This window comes from Pipistrellus hanaki, assembly GCF_964339955.1.
Source record: "Pipistrellus hanaki genome assembly, chromosome: 2".
Taxonomy (NCBI): Eukaryota; Metazoa; Chordata; class Mammalia; order Chiroptera; family Vespertilionidae; genus Pipistrellus; species Pipistrellus hanaki.
Window position 1 is genome coordinate 159,086,226 of NC_140504.1, and position 27,411 is coordinate 159,113,636.

The 27,411-nt window shown below is 37.2% G+C and overlaps 1 protein-coding gene and 1 long non-coding RNA gene across 6 annotated transcripts in view; one reads left to right on the forward strand and one right to left on the reverse strand.

Moving 5' to 3' along the window:
- PATJ (PATJ crumbs cell polarity complex component) overlaps positions 1 to 27,411 on the reverse strand; it is a 762,329-nt gene that overhangs the window by 572,874 nt on the left and 162,044 nt on the right. For all 5 annotated transcript variants that reach the window (XR_014794340.1, XM_084876078.1, XM_084876077.1 and 2 more), the window contains one exon: positions 8,008 to 8,204. Coding sequence is in view for 4 of the 5 variants with exons in the window: in XM_084876078.1 (XP_084732204.1) it covers positions 8,008 to 8,204 (197 nt within the window). In the remaining variant the exon portion in view is untranslated. The remainder of the gene's footprint in view (positions 1 to 8,007; positions 8,205 to 27,411) is intronic.
- The window catches only part of LOC311618492, a 700,613-nt gene that overhangs the window by 68,791 nt on the left and 604,411 nt on the right, over positions 1 to 27,411 (forward strand). The window lies entirely within an intron of this gene.

Sequence of the window (27,411 nt, forward strand, 5' to 3'; positions counted from 1 at the left end):
AAAAACTTTTAGTTTAAGCTTTGTGCCTTAAATTGCATTGCAAGTATGAGTGACTCTAAATTTCTATTCTGCAAATAAAGCAAAATACAGAAATAAATTCTATGTTGAGGCTGACTGTTATAAGGAAACCCTTCTCAATAATCCAAGAGCATATCTTTCCAGAGTGCATTTCAAGTATAGTCACTACATAGCCACGAGCAGGCCTGGGAGGAAGTCGGGGGGAGGAAAGGGGCGCGGGGAGCCGGACTGGGAAATGCAGGAACAGGGGTCTGGAGAACTACTCCAGTGTCATGCGAAACCCCAGGAGAAACTGCAGAAAAGAGAGGAGAGCCTCCAAAGGCACCGCTGAAACCCAGTTGCCCCTCCCAATGGCCAGTTTCTTCCCAGCACACATTCCCAGCCCTATTTCTTATACTCTTTCCTCAGTAATCTACGTTTCTTCAGTTACTCTCACTTTTACTTTTCTGCTTTCACTGCACTTTCTCTCCATGATTTTAAGAAAACATGGCTCACTGCAGAAACCTCCCAAAAGGCTTTGGTAGAGCAGTAATGAGGACTGCGGTGGTGAAAATTAAATGATAGCACTCCTCCCAAAGATCAGAAAGAATATAGGTCTTTAGCTTAAATAATTTAGCAGCATAAAGACACTGAAGTGAGACTAAATAATTCAAAACTCTTTCCCCAATGAGCCAGAGACAGAAACAAAAATGGCAGAAGTAGAAGACAAAGACTTCATTGCAGGAAACCCAGAAAAGAATGAGGCCACTCAAGACAAGCTAAGTTTTACGTAACATTTCCTGCAGCCTGAGAAGAAAGCCTTGGCTCTAAGCGGCACTGAGGGAGAAAGCTCTTAAATTATGGAGTTCAGAGGAGCTCTCACACTGGACAAGAACAACCTCAAAAAGTATTATTTTCCTTTTCTGGTTCTTGGGAGATAGGTATAATTCCATCAACTGCATTCTCCTTTTAATGAATTTTAAGTGGCGTTAAATTTTTAGGAAATAGAAAGAGTAACAGGGTATTGCATTGTGAGAAACTACTTCAGATATTGTAACTGCATTAATCTAGATTTACCCACACTACAAAATGAGGAGAAATTCACTGATTACCTTCTAGAATCTCTATTAATCTAAGAATGAAATAACTTAAAAACAAAGCCTTTAGAATCAGAAAAGCTGGTGTTCACATGTTTATTCTGCCCTTTGGTGCCTCAGTTTCCTTTTTTGTAACATAGGGGTTAAAATAGCACCAACTCTCACTAGGCCCTTGTCAAAGTTAAGAGCGGGAATGGATTTAAAAAAATGCAGCACTGCCTCATAAATAATAAGTGTTCAATGTTAGCTCAGTTCCCAACACAGCTCTCCCACTTCCGTATCTCCCAATTGGTCTCTTAATGAGTACATCTTTATGTAACTCAAATGAGGTGGAACACAGTAGATTACTGAGGGAAGGTGTTTTAGCAAGACACAGCTATTGACTAGAGTGCTACCATGGCAGGGCTGGGAGGAGATGGGATGATACTGCACTTTGGAGGAAGGAAAAACGTTGCACACACAGCAGAGGTCCTCCGCTGTTTTGTGTGTAAGCCTGACCTCATCCTTTTCCTGGTTTTCCAATTTGTTAATCAGGCTGTAGACTATTTTTAAGAGTCACACAACGGGGTGACTATAGCTTTGCATACGGGAAGATCATATTCAGGACTTGCTTACAGTATTTATTTTAGTCAGGTTTGATCAACTGATTTTTAAAACTGCTTTACTGAGGTACAATAGATATACAATAAATTACATGCTTAAAATGTAAATTTTGGTATGTTTGAACACTTATAAAACCATTGCCATAATAAAAAAAATTGGTCAATCAATTTCTTTTTGCGTGTTTAGCTATTGTAAACCTACCTATGTTAATAAAACTGTAGAAAAAGAAATTGCTTTGCAATTTTGAATCCTTTACTTTCTGCTCCGTAAACTAGCGGTTCTACAATGGAGTCTAGTAGAAACTAGTATTTTATTACATGGAGTCTCTTAGGGCTTACTTATTGCATTAAAAAGTACAATTTATAAATCCATATATGATAATAATCTAAAAGAGCCAATCTAAGATGACAGAAGCTTTTGACTATAAATTAGAATCTTATCTATGGATGCACAAAAGCTATTAATGTATTTACTACTGTACTATGCTTCTAAATTGCACCTAAGTTTTCCAAAAGACTTCAAAAATAATTCAGTGTCAATGAGCAGAGAGTGAAGGATCGATGGTAGAGACCAGTGTGTTGGCAAAGGACCTTACGTGGAGTTTAGTCATGAAGCAGCTACATAGGGGTACATGGGTCAGTCATTTAACCTTTATGGTCCTAGTCAATTTCTTTTATTAAATAAATACTACTAGACAATCATAAATGAATTTACCTGTAGTTGTATGTCTTTATCCCTGGCAAATAAGGGAAATATTCATGCTTTTTTATTTTTAAAATATATTTCTTTATTTTATTTTTTAAATTATTTTTAAAAAATATATTTTATTGATTTTTTACAGAGAGGAAGGGAGAGGGATAGAGAGCTAGAAACATCGATGAGAGAAATATCAATCAGCTGCCCCTTGCATACCCCCTACTGGGGATGTGCCCGCAACCAATGTACGTGCCCTTGACCGGAATCGAACCTGGGACCTTTCAGTCTGCAGACCGATGCTCTATCCACTGAGCCAAACTGGTTTTGGCAATATATTTCTTTATTGATTTCAGAGAAGGGAGAAGGAGAGAGAGATAGAAACATCAATGATGAGAGGAAATCATTGATGGGCTGTCTCCTACACGCCCCCCACTGGGGATCAAGCCCACAACCCAGGCATGTGCTCTTGGCTGGAATCGAACCTGGGACCCTTCAGTCTGTAGGCCGATGCTCTATCCACTGAGCCAAGCCAGCTAGGGCTCATGCTTTTTATTTTTAATGGTTCTTAAATAAACATATATACATGCAAAATAACAAGATTTCATTTTGGTTATCCTGCAGGAAAATGTTACAGAGGGAATGTACTGCCTCTGTCTTGAAGGACGTGTGAGCCAGATGAGACGCAGCCCTCTCTGCCACCCCAATCAGTTGTGCATTTTCCGTGCCACCCATACAGCCAGTTCCTCCGGCTGATTCGGTAACCTGACAAATCACTCCAATTCCCGGCACAGCACTATCGGCTCTCTTCCCACACAGGCACTGTAGGAAAGATTATAAATAAATCCTAAAGTCCTGTGACAGCGCCATGAACAAACAGCTCCTGTGTACTTTCTGGGACTAATTGCTTAGGGAAAGCCAATACTCTGGAGCAAGTCTACATGGTAATTATATGTTAATGCATCTTGAAATTAATTCAGAGGCCCTACCCCCACCCCACTAGCATCGTAGTAAAGGGCAGAGAAGCTGAGACGTAATCACATTGTCTTCCGGGGGCTTAACGTCAGGTTTCTTTTGTACATCGATCGGCAGAATGCGCTGACTGCTCTTGCACGGGAGCAATGCAGTCGCTCAGCAACAAACCTGCTGGCGGATGTCCTGTCAAAAATCATGCACTGACAGGCTCCAGGAGAGAAGCAGAGTCTCCCACTTCGAAGAAGCCACCATGTATGTCTCCCCGTCCCTTTCCTACTCCCTCTAAATTAGCTTCAGGTTAGAGCTTAAACAACTCAGATCAACTATAAATAAAAGGAGGCTGGAGTCAAGTCACAAGACAATAATAACAACAAAGCAATAATGAGAAGGGGAATGAGCAAATTTCTACAGTGGACTGTAGAAATACTCAAGGCAGGGATAACTTGACCTCAATTGAGGAGAGAAGCCACAAAAATAAATGGAGTGTGGGTGGATAAGCAAATACACAGATGTGCTCTAACCTGGAAATCCAGTAAGCATAATCTAAAAACCACTGTACATGCCTCTATCATGATGCATTGTGCATGCCATAATATCATAATGCCATCATCTAACACACTGCAATAGGCAAAGAACTACTGTCGTAACTACTGGCTTCATCTTCCCTGGCAGTCATCATGAAACCAATGTTTTATTCTCAGTTCAAAAGCACCCTGGATTGAATATCATGCTATATACAAATTCCTCACATATCATAGAGAAATGATTGAAATTTTTTCTCAGCTATAAAAAGACACCAGGAAACTATTTTCCAAAGGAATATTTCCCCCCTGTCACCCCTGACCTAGAGCCAAAAGTCAAGAGAGAAGATGGGTTATAGCTGATTAAGAATCCAGTGTGTGCATTTTTCCATTCTCTCAGCTTTTCAAGACACTGCATGGAGCTGGTGAGGAGTAGAAAATGGCTTCCCTCTGGGAGACTCCTTCAGAGGCAAATACACTAATATAAACAAACCAAAAAGAACTGAAATACAAAAGTCTATGCAAAACACTATTTTACCAACAGCATCTGAAAAGTAGGAAGGTATTACGATGCGTCAGACATTGCAACAAAACCTGACTTTATCTTCTCTTCGTAATTCTCATCGCTGAGGTTGCTGCCGTGCAATCGCTAGGCTGATTTGGCTCAGTGGATAGAGTGTTGGCCTGCAGATTGAAGGGTCCCTGGTTCAATTCTGGTCAAGGGCATGTGCCCACGATTCCCAGTAGGGGGTGTGGAGGCAGCCAATCAGTGATTCTCTCTCATCATTGATGTTTCTCTCTCTCTCTCTCTACCTCTACCTCTCTGAAATCAGTAAAAATACTTAAAAGAAATACTTGCTGAATGAATAATTTCCATTTGATAAAGAAAGTAACTGAGGATTAGAGAAGATAAACAGCTAAAATAGTGATGCTAGAATGTGTTCCAATATATTTTAATATCTTTTTTTTACAAGAGAAATTGAGAGGAGTGGAGTAGGATTAAATTATTGCCATGTTTAATCTTCTTTTTCTCTCCATCTCTGAATAAAGATTAAAGGTGCTAAGTAGCAACAAAAGGATCAAATTCAGAAAGCTAAAGGAAGAAATAGGAGGTATCCAATATGGCAATTTGTTAATATTTCTTTTTCACACAGGAGAGCTCTTCCAGCCTCTAGCCTAGAAACAAGGTATTGAAGTTTCTGTCTGCGAGGGAGGAAATAGGATCCAAATAACAGTCAACTGTGTGCCAGGCACTCTGTTAAACTCCTTCTAAAATGCAACCATTTTATATAATAACTGAAAGAATTTTATATCTAATAACTGAAAAAATTGACATGAGTTAAAGCAGGTCTTTGAAGTCCAGTTCCCAATGCCCTGTACACAGCGTTGACTTGTGTGTATGGTCTATACAGCACATTACTCTGCAGCCACACTCATTTGTGACCGGAATCTCATAAGATCCCAGACAGAGAAATACAATTCCAGGGCTCCTGTTGGTCTGGATCCCACAGGCCGTTCCCTTCAGTCTTTATAAGGTCGAGAGAATAGACCTAGAATCTTCATGTTCCAAATTACAGCCTTTGGGACATTTCCATTGACCATGCAAGACGACACATCTAGGTATGCCTAATCCAACACAGTGACACAATTTCCTCATGGATCTAAACCAATGGGGTTTGGTTGAAGCACCAGAGGGAGCACAGTATACTTCAAGTGGTTAGAGCATGGATCTTAGAGTCTGGCACACCTGGATTCTTACGGAAACTTAGTAACTTAGTTCTGTAATATTATTTATTTAAATTCTTTATTGTGCCGAAACCAGTTTGGCTCAGTGGATAGAGCATCGGTCTGCAGACTGAGGGGTCCCAGGTTCGATTCCGGTCAGGGGCATATACATTGGTTGTGGGCACATCCCTGGTGGGGGATGTGCAGGAGGTAGCTGGTCGATGTTTCTCTCTCATCAATGTTTCTGGCTCTCTATCCCTCTCCCTTCCTCTCTGTGAAAAATCAATAAAATATATATTAAAAAAATAAATTCTTTATTGTTTAAACTTGCAGGGGTCTTCAAACTACGGCCCGCGGGCCACATGCGGCCCGCAGAGGAGTCTGATCCTGCCCGCCAGGTTTTTTGGGCAGTGAGCGCAGCCGAGGTGTTACAGTAGGAATTAGTAGTTCATATAGTCCGGCCCTCCAGCTCTCTGAGGGACAGTGATCTGGCCCCCACTTTAAAAAGTTTGAGGACCCCTGGTTTAAAGTATTACATATGTCTTCTTCCCCCTTTCCAATGACCTCTCCCCAGCTGCTCCCATGCCCTCATCCCCTCTCCCCTCCCCCGATTACTGTCTATGTCCATTGGTTATGCTTATATGCATGCATACAAGTCCTTTGGTTGATCTCTTACTCCCCCACACCCCTTCCCCGCCTTCCTTCTGAGGTTTGGCGATCTCTTCAATGCTTCTATGTCTCTGGGTTTATTTTTGTTCATCAGTTTATGTTGTTCATTATATTCCCACAAATGAGTGAGATCATGTGATACCTGTCTTTCTCCGACTGGCTTATTTCACTTAGCATAATGCTTTCTATAGTGAAGTTATTTATGTAGTTTTCTTAGCCATAAAATCAGGATCATAATAGTGCTTACCATATAAGGCTCTTAAGAATAATAAACATGGATGTATGAATGCATAGGTAGATTATTAGCAACCACTCAGTAAATTAGCTTTTGTTTTCATTATTAGCACTACTGCCACTTTAGTCTCATCTCTGAAGAAGTCCCTAAATCGTAGCCAAAGGAAACAAACTTGAAGCACTGAACACATATGGTAACTTTTGATTTTTATTTATTTTATGATTATGCATGTCAGTGCTACCCAATATGGGTGGCTTTCATTATGCTATATAATAATAGAAGAAAAATAATTCCAGAAGTGACATTTTTGTGGAAATAGAATTTAGATGGGGAGAAACTCTTAGGGCTGGAAGAAGAAGGTGACACTAATGGTCTCAGTTGTATCTGACCAGCTTTGGCTGTAGATATTATTAGGCAGGTCAAATTGTGGAAGACTGTGAATTGCATTCTGAGTCAGAATCTGAAGAGGAAATTGTGCAATGCAAAATCAGCAACACCTCACTGTAAATTATTCCAACACTGAGTGCCTCTGTGATTTATCTCCCCTTAATGCCCAAATGTTAGAGCATTTTACCAGGAGGCCTAGACCACTCTGGTTAACAAATAGGTAAAGGAGGCTGCTGTGTCTGATCTTTAGTATATATTAGCTGTGCCATTTTTCCTTTTAGAGTACAATAATCTTGTCATGTCTATTTCTTCCTCTGGACTGTGAGCTATTTGAATGAACTGGATGCATTCATTAATTTTTCTGTGTCTGGTTCTAAGAGACACAAATTTTTTTTTTTAGCTGAATGGCCAAGAAAATGAACAGCAAACTAAGATAAACTCAGAACAGAAACCCTGATTTTAAGTTTAGGAAAACAGGAATAACCTTTCAGTTTCTTGATGAAAACATCTAGAGAGTAATTATCAGAGGATCAGTCAATTCCTTAGCTTCTTTTATTTCTATCCTGTTCTTATGTGGCTTTAACCCATATCATCAGCTTTACAGATATTGGCTCTGGCACTTTTTCAAAAAATTAAATTACAAAAGCAAAAATAAATGTCAATAAAAACAAAAATAATTATTATGTAAAATAGTAAAAACAAACAAACAAAAAACCCCCCACAAAAATACATACAAATGTCATGCTATGGTTAATTCAAAACCCAGAGCATTTTGACAAATACTAATAACATTATATTAATACATGATCAAATAAGTTTTGAACTTTTAAAAATTAATGTTAAAAACAAGCTTTATTCTTTTAATATATTTCCATGAGATTTTACTTAAGGGCTTCTAAATTATTTTGAGAGATTTGTTTTTACTCAAGCAGCAAATAACATTTGCACATGACAATATGATTTTTATTTTTGCTTTGAAAAATGATTTTAGTTGAAGAAAATATAATTTTTCAACACCCTTCTCCTTCACCTCATTTTATTGTACACTATTTCCTGTACCCCTTCACTTCACCAGAAGAGAAGTAAAAAAATATATGCACCTTACCTCTAATAGTTCATCTCCAATACGTATGCGTCCATCTGTGGCTGCAGGTCCTTCTGGGTTAATTCCCACCACAAAGATGCTCATGCGTGACCTGTCCTTATTGCCAGCAAGGCTGAGTCCAAGTCCATTCTTATCCTTTTCAAGTTCAATAATGTGTAGTTCTCCAGGCAGATCTGCATATCTTTGCCTGATTTTTTCTATTAAAATAAAGAGAAAGAGAAAATGAAATAGAGCAGTTAAATTTATATTACAGAGATGTCAGCATTTCCCTAACCATAATGTGAATCTTCTACAATGAATGGTCCTTTTTGGAGAATGAAGTACTTGAGGTCACTCATAGCCTTATGTATAAGTTACAGTTAAGAATTCTTTACATTATCTAAGGAGATAGTTCACCCATAAAACCTTTCCTGATCATTCGGTTTCACATTGGCCTAGGTTTTCCCTGGGTTATTTTCTCACATAAGATGGTCAAAACAACGTGGCGAAAATCCTGGCCTCCCTGCACCCTCTAAAAAAATAAAAATAAAAAAATAAAAAAATCGGGGGGATGTGGGCAGGGAAGACAAAAAATATTTACGGAGCACCAGTTATATACCAAGTAAAGTGATTGGTCCTTGAGATATTATTTTGAACAAAGCAGACATGGTTCCTGTTCTTATGGATTTGCAGTCCAGTAGGAAAGAAAATCAACAATTATTTTTAAATAATTACATTTCTTTAAAGTATACAAAGGTTACAAGATAATAATATTGAGTGCTATGTGAGTGAAAACAGGGGAATTAAGAATGTTGATTTAGCTATCAGCCCTCAATTCAATCTGCAAATCTATCATTTACTTAATACCCAATAATTAATATTTTATATCTATGGAATTCATCTCTGAAATGGGCATTATATTACCTACTTGCTTGGATGCTGGAAAAATGAACTAAAATACATGTTAAAAAACTCAATGGTTCATGGCTTATAGGCATTGTATAATTATTTTATCCGATCTCTGTCTCACTGTGCTATCTCTACTTTATGGTCTTTAGGTGATACAAATAAAGTATGGGAGAAGAAAAAGGAAAATAACTACAGATAGATTTTAAAATAACATTATGAATAGTGTATCAATGAACTAAATGTTGACACATTTTAAAATATAGATAACAGATAAATTGCTCAAAAATTTAAAATAACATATTTAGTGCAAGACTAAATGTAAAACTGCAATAGACTAGTAATTATTAAGGAAACTGAAATGATCATCAAGAATATTACCTTTCAAAAATACTTTCTAGTCCTAGATATTTTTACACTTGAATTCTATCAGATTTCAAATTATAATAAATTTTTATCCTTTGTAAGTTGTTCCAGAATATGGACAATGTGCAAAAAGTTATCCATGCCATTTTTAAAAAATATTTTATTGATTTTTTACAGAGAGGAGGAGAGAGGGATAGAGATCTAGAAACGTCGATGAGAGAGAAACATCAACCAGCTGCCTCTTGCACACCCCCTACCGGGGATGTGCCCGCAACCAATGTACATGCCCTTGACTGGAATCAAACCTGGGACCTTTCAGTCCACAGACCGACGCTCTACCCACTGAGCCAAACCGGTTTCGGCAATCCATGCCATTTTTTGAGGCTGTATAATTCTAATTCTGATTCCAAATTCAAGAAAAGAAAATTTCCCTGGCTGGTGTGGCACCGAACAGTCACAGGTCTCACTCCCAGTCAAGGGTACAAACCTGAGTTGCAGGTTCGATCTCTGGCCCTGGTCAGTGCTTATGTAAGAGGCAACCAGTTAATGTGTCTTTTTCAATGTTTCTCTCTCTCCCCACCTTTCAATCTCTCTAAAAAGCAATGGAAAAAAATATCCTTTGGTGAGGATTAAAAAAGAAGAATAAGAAAAGAAAATTATAGTCTTATTTATAATCATGAACATAAAAATCTTTCATTTAAAAACGATAATTTAATTCAAGAGTGTACTAAAAATATTTAATTTGACCTCTATGATATAGCCATATATTGACCATTTTTTGACATAAGGAAAGCATTTTCATACAATTCAATCTAACAATATATTATGAAGAAGGGTATAGGCCAGGAAAGTAAGGACAGTTAATCATCAGGAAATTTTTCAAGGAATATCACACTCATAAATTAAACTACAAGAACTGAAAGGTCATATTAATAGATGAAGAAAAGCATCCTGAGAAGGTACAACATCTACTTAAGATTTTTCAAAAACCCCAAACTGTCAATGAATTGGAGCAGAAAGTACTTTCTGAATTTAAATATACAAATACAAAATATAATTAAAAAGACATCTGTAAGCATTTAAACCAACAGGAAATTAATATACAGAGAACTTCTGTATAAATTCAAATAAATCAAGCAGAAAAATAACAGTAGGAATCTGATCAAAAGATATAAAATTCAAATGGCTTACAAAGATATGAAGAGACACTCAAATTCATTAGTAGTTATGGAAATGCTAATTAAAATGCGATATCAGTTTACACTAGTAGACTGGCAAACACCCCAAAACTGGGTCATTAAGCCTTAGTGGAGATATGGGATGAAGGGATCTTCACACACTGTGGATAGGAATGTTGAGTGGTATTGCTATTCTGGAGAGTGGTCTGGCACTACTTAATCAAATTAAGCCTACACATAGTCTACAAACCAGCAAGTCCACTCTTGGGTATATATATATCTTAATGAATTCTTACACAGGTCTCAAACAAGACAACTGGCTAATATTCATTACAATGTTATTTGAGATAACAGGGAGTTGGGAGTAATCTGGGTGTCTGTCATCGGGGAGAGGATAAATGAAATGAGGTGGACACCAGCGTATACTATCAGCACTATACTATCAAGCACTCATTGTGAGCAGTTATATAGAGATTTAAAACTAGTGCTGAAATCAATTCACAATAGCTAAGATCTGGAAACAGTCCCCAAGTGCCCATCAGTAGATGAGTGGGTAAAAAAGCCGTGGTACATTAACACCATGGAATACTATGCAGCAGTAAAAAAGAAGGATCTCTTACCCTTTGAGATAGCATTGAGGGACCTGAGAGTGTCATGCTAACTAAAATAAGTCAGCCAGAGAAAGACAAGTATCACATAATCTCACTAATATGTGAAATCTAAGAAACAAAATAACTGATGAAGATGGAGTGGATCCAGAGACAAGGAAGCATGGAACAGAGTGCAGAGTCTTGGAGGAAAGGTGGGGGTGGGGGCGGGGGCGGGGAGTGTGGGTGGATGGGAAGTAATCAACCAAGAACCTTGTATGCATATATGCATGGCCCATGGCCACAGACAATGGGGCGGTGAGGGCCTGGGCTGGGCGGGAGGGGGAAGGATAATGGTGACAGGGGTAGGCTGGAGGAGGTCAATGGGTGAAAAAAGGGGTTGCATGTAATACTTTCAACAATAAAGAATTATTTAAAAATAAAAACAGTGCTGAATGAAAAGGAGAAAAGACAGAATGCAAATTAAAGAATTAAGGTCAATGCACAAAAACACAATACATACCGTGGAAGCAAATATACAAAGACACAGTATTTAACACATTAGAATGATGAATTATATAATAGTGTGTAAAAAAAGTAAAAAGAGCAAGGGCAAAAGAGTCAGGATTCAGTTCCAATCCCTAGCTGAGGCTTTCCACACCACTAGTTCCTTGGACCAGTCAGTGAATTCCACAAACTACGGATTTTTTTATTTGTAAAATGAGATGTTACCTTAAAACTAGATGTTATGCCCTGGTTAGAGCATTGGCTCACAGACCAAAGGTCAAGGGTTTGATTCCAGTCAGGGACATGTATCTCTGTTGTAGGTTCCCCACCCCAGTTGGGGCACAATGTGGGAGGCAACCAACTGATATATCTCTCTCACATTGATGTCTTTCTCCCCTCCACTCTCCCTTCCACTCTCTCTGGAAATCAATGAAAAAACTGTCCTAGGGTGAAGATTAAAAAGAAAAAAAAGAAAAAAAAGATGTTATCTAAAAATGCCTAAGACATCAGGTCTAAATAATATTAGGGGGTAAATACAACCATGGTTTTGTTTCCATGGCTTAGTTATGTTGTGGTTTTAAGTTAGTCTTAAGTTGGTGACAAGTTGACTATTTTCTTCTTTAACTGTATCTTGAGGAAATTGGCTTGTGAAGGAAGCAATGGTTTTCTCATGGAGGCATGAGGGAAGCAGGCACACAGTCCTCCAAGGGAATCAGTAGAGGAAGTAGCACCTTCTCCCAGGCTCTCCTCTCTGAGTTTCACACATTGAGGAGTCTCCGAGACAACGTCTGTGCATGTAGAGGAATGACAGCATCCTGCCGGCGGGATGGTGGAGCAGGTGAGGGGGCAGTGCCAGGCCAAGGCATGGCAGCAGGGCTGTGGGCATGAGCTGGGGCACTGATCTCCATGGGCCACCCCAAGGGACTCCCACCCATGCACAAATTTGTGCACCAGGCCTCTAGTTGATATAATAAGGATGCAAACCCAGTTTTGTCTGTTTTCACAGAACAATCTCAAAGTATATATTTTAAATTTTGTTACTTTATAATTCCTTATTCTGAAATATAAACTTCATGAGGTTCCTTGTACATTCAGCTCACTGTTGTCTTCTGTACCTAAAATAGTGCCTGGCATATATTAGGTGGCTAATATATGAAATATATGCCCGTTGAAATAATAAAAGAATGGTTTCGAAAGTTTTCTTCAATTGCTGTGCCACATTATTAAACCAATGCCCCAAACAACATGACAAAAAAGTGGTGGAATCCTAACAGCATGACACCAAAATTTCTTTTCAGAGATAACGCATTCTTTCAGTTAAAAGAAGTAGACTGGTTTCTTCTTTAGATTTTCATTCAAAAGTAAGAAAATCCATTAGGACTATTAGAAAAAAACAACAACACAAATAACAAGGTATGCCTTATCTTTTAAAATGGACTATTAAATGGAAGAATCTTGAAAAGCAAAAGGGGTTATACTTTATCATTTTTTCGATACATCATAAAACAGGGAGAGTGCCAAATGCTTTGTAACACATATGTTTGTTAATCTTCAGTTAAATTTTTATTGTTAAGATTTTCAGGCCTCGGAATTTGCAGACTGAAAGATCCCATGTTCGATTCCAAGCAAGGGCATGCAGGAATGCTGATTAACGAATGATTCTATCTTATCATTGATGTTTTTATGTCTTTCCCTCACCCTGCTTCTCTGAAATCAATAAAAATATATTTTAAAAAAAAGATGAGCAGTTCATCTCCTATACAAATTAAATGCTATGTTTTCACCATATCACAGAATCAGAGACTTTTAATGCAGGCAAAATAAACCAAGAAATCATCGAGAGCTACGTTCTCTTAAAGCACCCCCTACACTGGACTCCATTTCATAAAGAACGAAATTAGACTGTAAAAAGATGATCCCCTATAAGGCTATGAAGCTAATTTATAGCTAGAAATGAAAGTCTTCTAATATGTAGTTTAATTCCTTCTCTACAAATCATGTTAAATCTCTCCAGTAACATTTAAAAAAATTACAAATACTCCAAATTTCTCCCTTAGTTGAAGAAGCTATATTTAGAGTCATCATAATATCATAATACCTCAATACTTAAAAGAATTTCCACAGTTCAAGTCACTGGATCCTCCCACACCTTTGCAAACACTTCCATATGCAGATGAGCGGACTGATACTTAGAGAAGGGAGGTGGTTTGGCCAGCGTTTGGGTCCCAGTGCGGCGCTCTCTCCATCACATCACAGCTAACACTTAGACTGGTAGAATTTTTAATAAGAGGCTCCCTTCAGGGAGCTGAAACCATGGTTTCCAGTGCTAGTCTGCTTAGATCATTTGGCCCCTAAAAAACACCCCAAAAGTCTGTAAAGTAGGATCAAAGTTCTCTTTGTAACAGTGAGATGATTTTCATGGGCAGCCCTACCTGTAAATAACAGCTTACTTTCCCATGCAACACAAAAACTTTTTCTAAAGCATTTTTTCATTACAGTCAACCACAATGTTCACAGACAACCAAAATTTAAGGCAGGCTTGAAATACGCTTTTCACAAAACTAATCTAACATGGAGACTATCTCTGGCTCCACAATCATGCTCAACATTAAATATGAAATTTGTTTTGACTGTATAGTAGATTGCTTTAGACTCTCAATCTTTTCCCCTCTACCCTCCCACATAGCTACCTCGCGCCTTCTCAAATCGCAGAAGTTTCCTGTAATTTCCATTACCAATTACTTCTACTCTGTAGGTATAATTAAAGGTGAACTAGAGTTTCAAAAGGGGAGAAGGAAAACAGAGTTAGTGTGTGGGAAAAAGCAGTACTGAGTGAGCTTTTATCTTTGGAAAATCAAGACACTGCATGGCAGTTTAACAACTCAGGATTTAAGAAAGAAACCACACTGGGGGGAAGAAGGATCTATGTAATACTTTCAACAATAAAAGATTTTTAAAAAAAGAAAAAGAACAGAAGAGAAAAGAAGCCACAGGATAGCCCCTCCAGTGCACAGCTGAGTCAGCACAAACTGTTCTGCAGCATTAGACATGTGGCTCCACCACAGGGAACCCCACACTGCCAGGCATTTGCTCTTAGGGCTGCTGGGAGTCGTTTCCATGGCGACCCACATACACCCCTTCTATAATTACTCAATATTAGCAACAAAATATTAAAAGTGTTATAATCACCTAGGGTCTTACTATACCCATTGCCAAGAAATATCTGTAATAAACAGCCAATCTTGATACTCATTTTCATTGGCTTTTTCAAGGTGTAATTAAGTGCCTATTCCCAAATAATACTGATGCCCCTTCCATTTCTAAATTGAATTTAGAGATACGAAGATAGCCTGCTTCTTTTGGTACTAGTCTTTACTTCAATCCCGGGAATGAACAGCAGCCTAGAATAAAGGAGAGAGGGAATAGTCTTTTGACTCAGCTGAACAGTCACTCTTGTTTGAAACATGGATTTTCTAGCCCCAGGACAATGTTACCTGAAGACGAATCCCCACATGCTCATAATTCTGTATCAAAACATCAATGCCTTTTCCTGCCCAAGAAAGCCAATAAGATTTCTCCAGTGTGGCCTCAGGATGTTTTCCCACCATCACAGGATATTAGGTGTTGCTAAATAACAGAACCTTTCTCCCAAGAAAGAAACTTAATTCAAGTCACTGCCCAGTTTTTTAATAGAAAATGTTCAACACATTGGAACAATGATCTAATACAACTTCAGAAGCATTTTGTTACCTGGCCTGTTTCCAAATAATAAAGAATAAGATTACAGCGAAAAATATTTAAGTATATCTTTCTATATGTTAAATACAACAATCCCACTTTTAAATAATCAGGTTATGATATGCATCTCAATCTAATTTTCTTATGCAGTAATCACTTTTCATTCACTGAGAGTTAATCAGTACCTACAGATTTGAGAAGTAAAAACATGAAAGAAAACCATAACTGATAATTATGAGCAAATCTCAAGTGAAAACCATAACTGATAATTAAGGAGCAAATCTCAAGTGAAAGCCCACAAATAGAGCAAATAAGGAAAACATGTATGCATAAACTACATTTGGCATGACAACAAATAAACTTTCTGCTTACATGAAGTAGAAATTTTTGCCAGTTACAAATTTGATATTATAAGTAGATATTAACTTAGAAACATGAGAATTACAGATAAGTATAATAATAATAGCTAGATATTGTTCTCAGCACTTTATAATTTAACTCATTTAATCTTTATAAAAAATTGATTTAGGCCCTAGCTGGTTTGGCTCAGTGCATAGAACATAGGCCTGTGAACTAAAGGGTCCCAGGTTCGATTCTGGGCAAGGGCACATATCAGGTTGCAGGCTCCTCCCCAGCTTGGGCCGCAGGGCTTGTCAGGAGGCAACCAATCAATGCATTTCTTTCACATCAATATTTCTCTCTGTCTTTCCTTTTCTCTTCCACTCTCTCTAAAAATCAATGGGAAAATATCCTTGGGTAAAAATAAAAAAATTCGATTTTGTAGATATTATTATCCCTTTTTACAGGTGAGGAAACTAAGGGACAGAGAAAGTAGATTCACTTGTGCAGTAACAAGCAAGTGAATAGTAAAGTTGGGATTTGAAACCAGAAAGTTTGGCTATGGTATCCATGATCTTAGGTGAAAGTCAGGGCCAGAATTAAAGAAAAATGTATTAATATAGGACTTGGGGGGAGGACCACAGAGAAAATGAATAATTTCCTTCATTTCATTTACAATAATTCCATTTATATTAGATCTAAGAATAGAAAAGAAACTCAACCATAATTTAAAGTGACAAAATTCAGGCAGTTAATGAGAGCAAAAATCATCAAGATTATTTCCTTATGAGATCATAGAATAAGAAAAAAAAAGAAAAAAGCCTCAACTAATAATAAAAATAAAAAATGTTGCCATTAGATGAATCAAAATTCAAATGAGCGAACGTACAAAGAGTACATTTTAAACAAGGCACTGTATTAATAATGACTGAACTTTCTCTGACACTATGCTGATCCGTTGGTGTATTTAGAGTTATGAAATATAATCCTCAAGATGCCCATTTGTAGAACAATGGATAAATAATTATGGCATGTTCATAAAATGGAACTTTATTCAACAATGAAAACCAACCACTCCTATAGACAACATGTTTGAATATTAGAAATGTACAGTTGATTAAAATAAGCCAAGACAGAAAAGCATATAAACCACATGATTCACTTTTATCAAGTTCAAAGAACACGTAAAGCTATTCTATGGTTTTAAATGTCAAGACAGAATTAACCTTTGGGGAAGAGGGAAGAAAGGGTGATCAGAAAACGTGACTTTTTCTGAGTGTTAGTGATATTCTATTTTGTGTTCTGGATGGTGGGTAAAAATTCATCAAACTGCAGGACAGTTTTCTGTTTGTATATGCTTCAATACATTTATATTTTAAAAAGAGAATAAAATATTTTATTCTAAAATATGAAATAAAAATATTTTAAAGAGAATAAAATAATGCAATGTGAGAACTTTGAAATCTGATTTGAAGAAACCAATTGTAAGAAATACACTAATTATGGATATTAGATATAACCAAAAGAATTATAGCATTAAGTACTAGTACATTAATGGTATTTTGGTTACATATTTATGTTTTTGGTGTTGTTTTTTTTTTTTAAAGGAATGCAATTTCAGTCATAGACTTTATTTCTCTATTTTTTCAAGAGGGAGATTATAATTCTTTTTAAAAATTTTACCTTTATTGATGAAAGTATTTCAGATGTGCCCTTTACACACACACACACACACACACACACACACCCATTGATTTCCTCCACCCCCTGTACATGTATTGATGAAATTACATGTCTGGAAATGGCTTAATAATATTTTGTAAAGAAAAATAAGGGCTACGAGAAGCAAGTATAGTAAAACCTTGGTAATTGATTCTGGGAGAATAATACATGGGAATTCATAGACTGTTCTTTTTATATTTACAGTGTTTGAAAATTTTCACAAAAGAAAAAAGAAAACCCTCCTAGTGATTCCATGAGATTTATTCACATGATCTTACAGATGATGAAACAGGCTCATGGAAGTAATGGAATTCGCCCAAACTCACATTTAATAATTGGTAGACTGGGGTTCACATTCAGCTCTGTCTCACCCCAAGTTCCATATGCTTTCCCATCACACAAGGAAGATGAAAAAAAAAGTATGTCGTGTTCATATCTCCTACCGATATCACTTTGGTAATATCAAAATGGCAGAAGGGAAGTCTATAGCCTGCCTCAGTCCTTTGGGAATTTATAATTTAAGGAAGAGACATGGGGCACACCTGTCTTAAATTTATAATTTAAGGAAGAGACATGGGGCACACATGGGGCAATCCTGAGAGCTGAGCCTTTGGAAGTTCCATTTGGCAGTAGTTCGCACTATGAATTAAAGAGGGGAGAAGGAGAAACAGGAGGCCCCAGAGGAAGACTATAATAATACAAAGGTAGGCAAATAATTAGAGGCAAATGGAGGGTGTGTGGTAGAAAATCATTTGACAGGTAAAATCAACAAGGCTTGAAAACTGGAGGTAAAGGAAGGGGGAGGATAATAGGGAAACTGAGGTCTGATTCTTAGAGACAGGGAGTGAAGGACAAGGAGGTGACTATTTAGTTTAAATGTGCTGGTTTGTGGTATCAATAGCAGGAGGCCGATGAATTTGACCTGGAGCTCAAAATGAAGGAGAAAATGTGTCCTGAACTGCTGCTAGATAAGGCAGAGGTGGATAACTTCTGACCAGTGTCTGACAATGAATTAGCACTCAACTGGGAAGAATGGCTAAGACGGAAAAGAAATATGGGCTAAGGGGTCAATTGAAATGGAAAAAGAAGCTCAAGGATCCAGAAAAAAGAGAAATAGCTAACTCTATCCTTTCATTCATTATCTGGGCCAGGCATTATACTATTTGCTAAGGATATTAGGGTGAATTAAAAAGGGTGTGTGTGTGTGTGTGGGGGGGGGCTGACATAGGTAATATCAAAAGCATAAGAAATTCTAAATATGATTGGGATCTTTCGGAATCACTTTAGTTTGGAGAGGAAATAAAACCAGTCCAGAGCTTTCACAATCAAGGAAGCCAAAGACCACAGAGGACAGTGCAAACAAATGGCAAAACCAGGAACAGATCCAAAAGTTCTAATTAGGCAGTTTCACTATTCTAGGTCTCAGATGTGGAGGCAATGAGGCCGGGGCTAAACTGAAGTTTGAAGTGGGCTATCTTCATCTCTCCTTTTCACAAATCTGACCCCAATTCCTTCTTCATTTCATGTCCAAGACCTCTGATTATGAGGGCTGTGGGAGAAGGCAAACATTCAGTGGGGGAGATGCAGTTGGCAAATGATCTATTTACGAAGTACAAGTTCATTTACCACCTATAGGCTGAAAACATAAATTTAAATTAGTTTAATAGAGAGGAAAGGTTATCCACCCTAATTAGTGAAGACAGACATCTCATACCCATGTTCAAATACATTCAGTCCTTTTAAAAAAAAATTATGAATTGGTTTTAGGGAGGTGGGGAGAAGGGAGAAAGAGAGAGAAACATTGATTTGTCCACTTATTTATGCATTCACTGGTTGCTTCATGAATGTAACTGGACTGGAGATCGAACCGGCAACCGTGGTGTATCAGGACGATGCTCTAAATAACTGAGCTATCTTGCCAGGGCCTCACACATTCGACCTCAATGGATATGTCCAATGAGGCCTTTTTGTAAGAGCACTGCTATACCCAAAGTGTGGTCCAGAGATCATCAGAGCTAGTTATGTATAAAATATAGTTGTCTGGGCTCTATGTCATATCTACAAAATTTAAATCTTGGAATGCAGCCAAGGAGTCATCATGTTTTAAAAATAACACAGATTTCTATATAATTCTTACACACATTAAAGAATATGGTTGAGCCCTGGCCAGGTGGCTCAGTTGATTTGAGCATCATCCCATATACCAAAAGGTTGCAGGTTCAGTTCTCAGTCAGCGCACATACATGGTTGCAGGTTCGATTCCTGGATGGGCTGCATATGGGAGGCAACCGATCAATGTTTCTCTCACATGGGTGTTCCTCTCTCTCTCTCTCTCTCAAAAGTCAATAATAATAATAATAAAAAAAGAATACTGTTGAAAAACCTACAAAAGTACCAATCCAAGAGCAAAATGCCTTAATGGCTCTTGGATATGTTTGAAAAAAAGGTATAAGAAAGGGTTTGATTATTATTGACTTTACATTTTTACTGTCTTAAGAGAGAGAGATCTGTAAAATTATTCTGATTTTAACAACAGCACCGAGGAAGCCAAATTTAATTTCAAAACACTCTTTGTAATCACTTGCATATTTTCAATATTAGGAGAATAAAAAATATGGTTTTTTAATCACTACAAAAGCATCGAGTTGCATAACCCTCATTATGGTGATGATAGCGTAGCAGAAATGTGTTAGAGTTGGGCTGACTTTGCTCTCTGGTCATTCCCCAGTCACGCAATAACGCTCAACCAAAGCTCCACGCTGGTGACAGACCGCCAAGTTCAGCAGTGGTGCTGACAGCGTGAAGGTGTTTAATTATGTCTTCTGGAGGGAGGGAAAACGGCAGTTTCCAATAATTAAAGGGAACTGTACTCTGTAAGAAAAGGAATATAATACAGTATTTGCCAAGTTTATCTGGTCCTCTAGTGACTGATACTTTGGAAGCAAACTTCCCTCTGCAGGTTCAGAAACCATCTGGTGCTGTTTGCCTAGGGCTCTGCACATGTTTGGTAGTTCTGATAATCATCACAGCAAGGTCCAGGGAAGAAGTAGAATTCTAGCTGACATTTGATTGTTTTCGTGTAGTTGTCTTCAGTTGTTCCATGTTCACGGTCCCCACTATAATGAGAGGAGAAATGACCTCTGTTTTGTATAGGCAGAGGTCCTGGCCCAGAGTAGATACAGCATAAATATATGAATAAATTCTACAAACTCAAACTTACAAATTCTTCATTATCTGAGTTGCTCAAGAAACAGGTTAAGTTAGACAAAATTTCTAATGAACAGAGTTTTATTTCCCCTAAGAATGAAATTTTAATAAAGGACTCCAACTGAGAAGAACATCTGTTCTGGGCAATTCAGATATTCATCATTATTAGAAACACTACCATGTAGGTATGTTAAACTAGACTCAATCAGAAGAAAAGTACAAGAGATTTAGAGTCAGAAGCTCTTCACTAAAATGCAAATAATGAAGTAAAAAAGAACTACTGTTCAAATTCAAATTCAACTGATGCCACATTCCCATGTTTAAAATAAAAACAATAACCTTTTTTTGTCCTAGGAATTTCAAAATATAGAATTAAAGAATATAAACTTAGCTTAATGCCTAGCCCACAGTAGCTTCATGTATTTGAAGTTTATTCCTTAACCAGCCCAAACTTCCCTTTCTTAAGTTGAAGAGCTTAAACTAACACATAAACCAGTTTTAATGACATAGCAGTAATATCCAGAATATTAAAGAATTCCTACAACTCAACCATAACAAAACAAACAATTTGAATAAAAAAATAAGCTAAGGATTTGAAAAGATATTTCTCCAAAGGAGATACACAAACGTGCAATAAACTAATGAAAAGATTTCAACCTTACTAATAATCATCAGAGAAATGAAAATCAAAACCACAATGAGATAGCACATTGTATCCATTAGGATGGCTACAAAAAACCCCCCAAACAAACAGAAAGTAACAAGTGTACGTGGAGGTGATGGAGAAACTGGAATAATTGTCCCTTACCGGTAGCAATGTAATATTGTGCAGCTCGTATGGAAAGCAGTATGATGACTTCTCACAAAATAAAAAATAGAATTGTCATATGATTCATCAATTTCACCTCTGGGGATATATGCAAAAGCCTCGAAAATGGGGTCTTGAGGTGACAGTTGCACACCCATGTTCACAGTTGTACTTTTCACAACAGTTTTTTTTATCACAGTGAAAGAAGGAAGAAGACAGTCTATTAAAAAAAAGTTTACCCTTAAAATTTTACTTGAAGTTATGTTGTGATCTAGATATGCATTTGCCAAAATGAGTTATGAAGAAAATCACATATATGTTCTATAGAAAAGCTGCTGCAGAAAGGAAGATCTATCCCATACAACTAAAGAAGTCAACAAAAAGGTCAAATTCTAAAAAAAATGGTAACTAAGATGATTAGATACTGAAGACCATGAAAATATACCGACAAGACTCATCATTCATCTTCTTCCCACAGAGGAAGAGATACTTTCTCTCTCTGGTGTTGGTATTTTTGCACCATCTAATACTTTACCAGTTGGGCTTTAATATCCTTTTAGCCTTTTCTTAGGCAGTCGCAATAATAAAGGGATTACTCCAGGCACTGTAGCCAGTCCTCTCTCTCCTTTGTCTTGTCTTTATATCAATCACACCGTGGAAGCAGCTGACAGTCAGAACCTGCACAGGATCTTGCCCATGGATGAACAATTGCTCTCACACGATAAAAGAGAACATAAATGAGAGGGGAGGAAACTGGAATCAACAAGCAAAAGAGAAAGGCAAAAGTAACAGCAGAGGAGGAAAGCAAGCAAAGAAACATCTGTGGAAGACTAATCTAAACATCTCTCCTGGGCACTCTGAACCCAAATTTATAACCATAACAGGTGCTGCCTTTAAAGTGACAGTTACCTTCAAACAAGTGATTTCACTGATTACTTCAATATTCCTTTCTAGAAATAAGAAATACGGAGGCTTGGAGGAATTAAGTGAACTGACCAGAAAATTAGCGAGTGAAGGGCAGAGTGGATACTTTAACATAAATCACTGCCTCTTTCATGAATTATAAACCACACATGTCTATAAAGGGCAATACGAAGCTGTATGTAGCCCACTACCTTTTTTCTAATATGTAGTCAAGTCAATCCTATTAAGAGCAGTACTGAATGCTTGTTAAGGTATGTTTCCTGAACTAGAAATTTCAACTTTTAAGATATAATTTAAGGTAAAATTAGCAAAACAAAAATGTTTAGAAAAAATATCAAGATTTTTAGGATAAAAGGAGAGCTCTCCATTTAGTACAGCTAAATAAAAATAAAATGATCCCTTATATTTTTGATAACCATATAAATCCAGAATACTCCATACAAGATGTATAAAAGTGCTCAGTAAATGTTCCCATTGTAGCTCCATTTCCTGCCATGCTGACTTTCCTAACAGTAGTTCTCTTGCATAATGCACTCTAGCCATATTATAATATCATGGCTCCTCTGCCTTTCCATGCCTTAATGACTCTGTAAAATGCTCAGAGTTCCATGATTCTTCAGGCAGGATTCAGAGTCCCTTTTCTTATTCCAAAGTACCTCAGGAACCTTCCTCTATCATAGCTCTTTCTCCTCTGTGAAAGCTGAACGACTCATCTATCTTCCTCAATGGACTGGGCTCTTTGAGAACTAGATGTGGGTCTCACTCATTTTGTATCCCCAACACGTATCATGGTATCTGGCACCTAGCAAGCATTCAGTTAAATAATATTTTATTCCCATCCTCAAGAAGTTAAGGATGAGAGAGCAACTATTTTTTCAGGTTTGCCTTCTCTGACAATTCCCTTTGCTTAAATTTGATGACATTCTGTGATCCCAACAGATTACCATTAAAAAAAAAAAGATGAGGGGGCACTAGCAAGAGAAAACCCAAGCTACCTGGTACAAAATCCATTTTAATTCCTATACAACAGATTGTTGGGTGATTTCCCAGGTGAGTGCCCCTAGGGAGCCTGGGTCTTCCTGTCTCACTTTCCTGGTACAAATCCTCTGTACTGGGACTGTCCTCAGGTAAATTGGGCAAAAGAACCTAGTGATGAATTGTGGAGGCTCTGGAGTCAGACTGTGGGGGTTCAAATCCTATTTCTGCCACTTGCATTTGGAGAACCTTGGACGGGTGAACCTCCTTCTTTCCTTGGTTACCTATATGTAAGTGAAAACAGTAACAGTAACTACATGTTGAATTGTTTGGGGGAATGTCAAATAACTCATGTGAAGCATAACACAACGCCTGGTCCTACTTCCCACTCTTACTCTATTTCTTAACTTTGCAGAATCCCAGAGCTCCCACATCTGCAATTTTTCTACGTAATAATGACCTCACAACCCTCTGCCCTTGTCACTGGTTCACTCTGTCCCTGGCCAACTGAATTAACGCCCTGGTTACTACTTCCACCTCATGAGATCCAAGAACAGAAATAAAACGTGTTCCTTTGACTGACATGCAGGGGTGGGAGGTGAGAAGTGCACTTTGAGAATCACTGTGTTCACTAAATAATGATGTCACTTTTAGCTTGGAGAAATAAAAAAAACAGTTATGAGATGAATGCAGATGATATTAAAGACAAAAATTATATTCAAATGCAAGTAACATCTACTGAGAATAAGTTTTACATTAGGCACTGCACCAAGCTCTTTCATAGATTCTTCCCCCCCCCCCCCATTTAATACTGAAACTAACATTCGAGGTAACCATTAGCCCAGAACTTTAAGTAGCTTGATTGATATTGCACAACTAGAAAGAATGAGTTAAATTAATGTATTTTTCTTAATCAGGATCTGTAATGTGAAAGTGAACTTTGCTTAGCTCTCCTGTATGAATATTAAGGCTTGAAATTATGCCTACTCATTTACTTAAAAAGGTTTTTAGGGATACTTTCACGTGCAAGTGTGTTTCTAGATGCTGATGGGCAATGAAGACCTTGCCCTGGAACTTACCACCTAGTGAGAGAGATAGAATTAATCTGATAACCACAAAATGAACTCAGATGGAAGGTATATGAAAAGGCACCACAAGAAGTGTATGCAAATAGTATCTGTACTTGAACTTGACATCAAGAAGAGGGTAGAGTTAAGAGAGTAATAGTAGGCAGTGGGAAACATGTGCAAAGGCTCTGAGATAAGGAATAGGATAATATATTGGGGGAAGTGCCTTTATAGCCAGAGCACAGAAGGCGAGGGGCACAAAAAACACTGAAGGAAAGGGAAAAGAGATCTTGGGGCCATATCATGAGAACCTTTAGATCACTATAATGGGAAACCACTGAATTGGGCCCAGATTGTCAACAAAATAGAACAAATGACTTATCTACAAAGATATCCAAATGAATGATCATGTTGTAAGTGCAAGCTAGAAAATATATATATATATATATATATATATATGTGTGTGTTTTTAAAACATATATATATATATGTATGTGTGTGTGTATATATATATATATATATATATATATATATATATATATATATATTTAAAACTACTACAATGTTAACTTCCAAAGAATCAGGTAAATGTAGATTTTGTAGCAGACAAAAGAAAAATCACCAACAGCACATTTTAATACTTCAGACATAAATATTAAAAATCCTATTTAGCCGAAACCGGTTTGGCTCAGTTGATAGAGCATTGACCTGCGGACTGAAAAGTCCCAGGTTCAATTCTGGTCAAAGGCATGTACCTTGGTTGCAGGCACATACCCAGTAGGGGGTGTGCAGGAAGCAGCTGATTGATGTTTCTCTCTCATCAATGTTTCTAACTCTCTATCCCTCTCCCTTCCTCTCTGTAAAAAAATCAATAAAATATATATTTAAAAAATCCTATTTATATATGCAGCCACAGATTACAGAATTTTTTAAATTATATTAAAATGAATGATATTAGAAAACACTGTTTCTACTATCTGATACACTATTCCAAGCACATATAATCAAATGATCACATACTATATTATGTAAGTATGGTACTTATACATGATTTACTTTTAGAGTTAACTTACAAACTCCATTGAGAGTGAATGCTGCCTTATTTTCTTTTCCAATTACAAGTTATACAGAATTTAAATACCTTTTTTATATGCCAAGGAAATATCCTCTGAAAGTTTTCATCTGCCAATCACATTTTTACATAACTAGCCATTTTAAGAATAGTCAAGAATATGTCAGAAATTACATTGTTTTCCCATATACCTTAATACAAACTATAATAAATAATAATAATGATGATAATAATAATAATAATAATATATTACCTTCTAGAAATCAAATTAGAATAAACAACAGCCAACTAAAATCAATACAACTTTAAAAATGACTCCAAGAGAATCAAAATACTATACAAGCCAAAACTTTCCCTCTCTTCTGGTTTGGATAGATAAGTATGAGCAAGCAATTAATCAAGAAAAAAAACAGGGGGGGGGGGGGTTTGATGTATGCTGCTTTTTATTCTATCCTACTTAAACAAAGTACTTGCAGTACTATAAGTATAAGAAAAATTCCACTCATGTAAGCTTATGGATTTCTCTCCATATTTCCTATAATATTAAAAACCCAGCATTGGAAAGTCTCTTCATTTGTTCTTTGATAGCCATTCTCCTTTCTTCTTGAGTGACGGAAACACTTTTAGTTGGGCATGTGTCTGCTTAGAAGAAAAATGTTTTCCAGACTCCTTTGTAGCTAACCGTGTAACTAAGCCCTGGGAATAGAATATAAGTTACAGAGTTATGTGCAACTTTCCAACAATATCCTTAAAAGGAGGAAGGCTTCCCTTCCTTTCTCTTCTTTTCTTCCCGGCAGCTGGAAGACAGCCCGGATGGCTGGAGCCAGCATCCTCTAGACGCCAATGTAGGGAACGGAGGTCAAGCACTGAACAGCAACAGGTCGGAAGGAGTGTGGTTCTGACACCATGCAGTGCCCACTTCTAGACTCACACCAGTGAGAAAATAAATCTCTGCCCTTTAGAATAACTATTATTTTAGGGTTTCCTCGCTCACAGTGGAACTTAATCCTAACTGATATATCTTCCAAGTCGTTCCCTATATCATTCCCTGGACTCTATCAAAAAGTTAGATTTCAGGCAGAAGATTATTCCTCTTCTTCAGTAGTTTTAACAATCCTCTACTGACTACCATAATACGTTTCTCCTCATTTAAACCCACAGCGTAATACCACAAGCCTTATCCAATTACTCTACATTTCTAGCTCAATTTGCCTCATATCTGCTTATCAGCTATAAAACTGCTTTGTATAAATAATTTTAAAAATGAACTACATACAGGGTATCTGAAATATATAGTATTTCAAGAAGGCAAAAAATCAAGACACAGAAGAACAGTCAATGCCCAAACCCCTCCTATTCAATTGTCTTCTGCATATTTTTACATATCCCAGCATCTATCCATCCATTCATTCATTCATTCATTCATTTAATATTTATTGTGTGTGTCCTCTGTACAAGACATTAAAAGATGCGCTGAATTAAAAATAAATCAAGAATACTATTCCCGTGTCATTATAAACATAATGAATAACAATATAGAGGCTTCCTTACAAAGTAAAGATAGATTATTAATTCAGTTTCCAGCCCTTCTATCCTCTCTGGAGTAGAGAAGGGCTGGAGAGAGGAAATTTCAAGCTTCTAAATATAGCTCAATTTTTCGGGTGATTAGCCCCACCGAGGACCTCACCCAGAGTTGCCTCATTAGAACAAAAGATACCACTAAAGCTCTTATAATTTAGGAATTTACAAGGTTTTAGGAATCCTGTGTCAGGGTTATAGTCAAAGGCAAATATTAGAATAAGAGATGCTCCTAATGTTCTTATCACTTAGGAAATTACAAGGGTTTAGGAAGTCTGTGCCAGGAATTGGCGGGCAGAGACCAATATATATTTTTTGTATTATGTCACGACAATATTGTGTATTAAAATATTCTGAGCAGTAGGAAAATGATTAAGTAGATTCAATATCTGATATCACCTCTGCCAGAGAATTAGGGCCATAGTTTTCCTTGAAAATTAATTTAAGGATT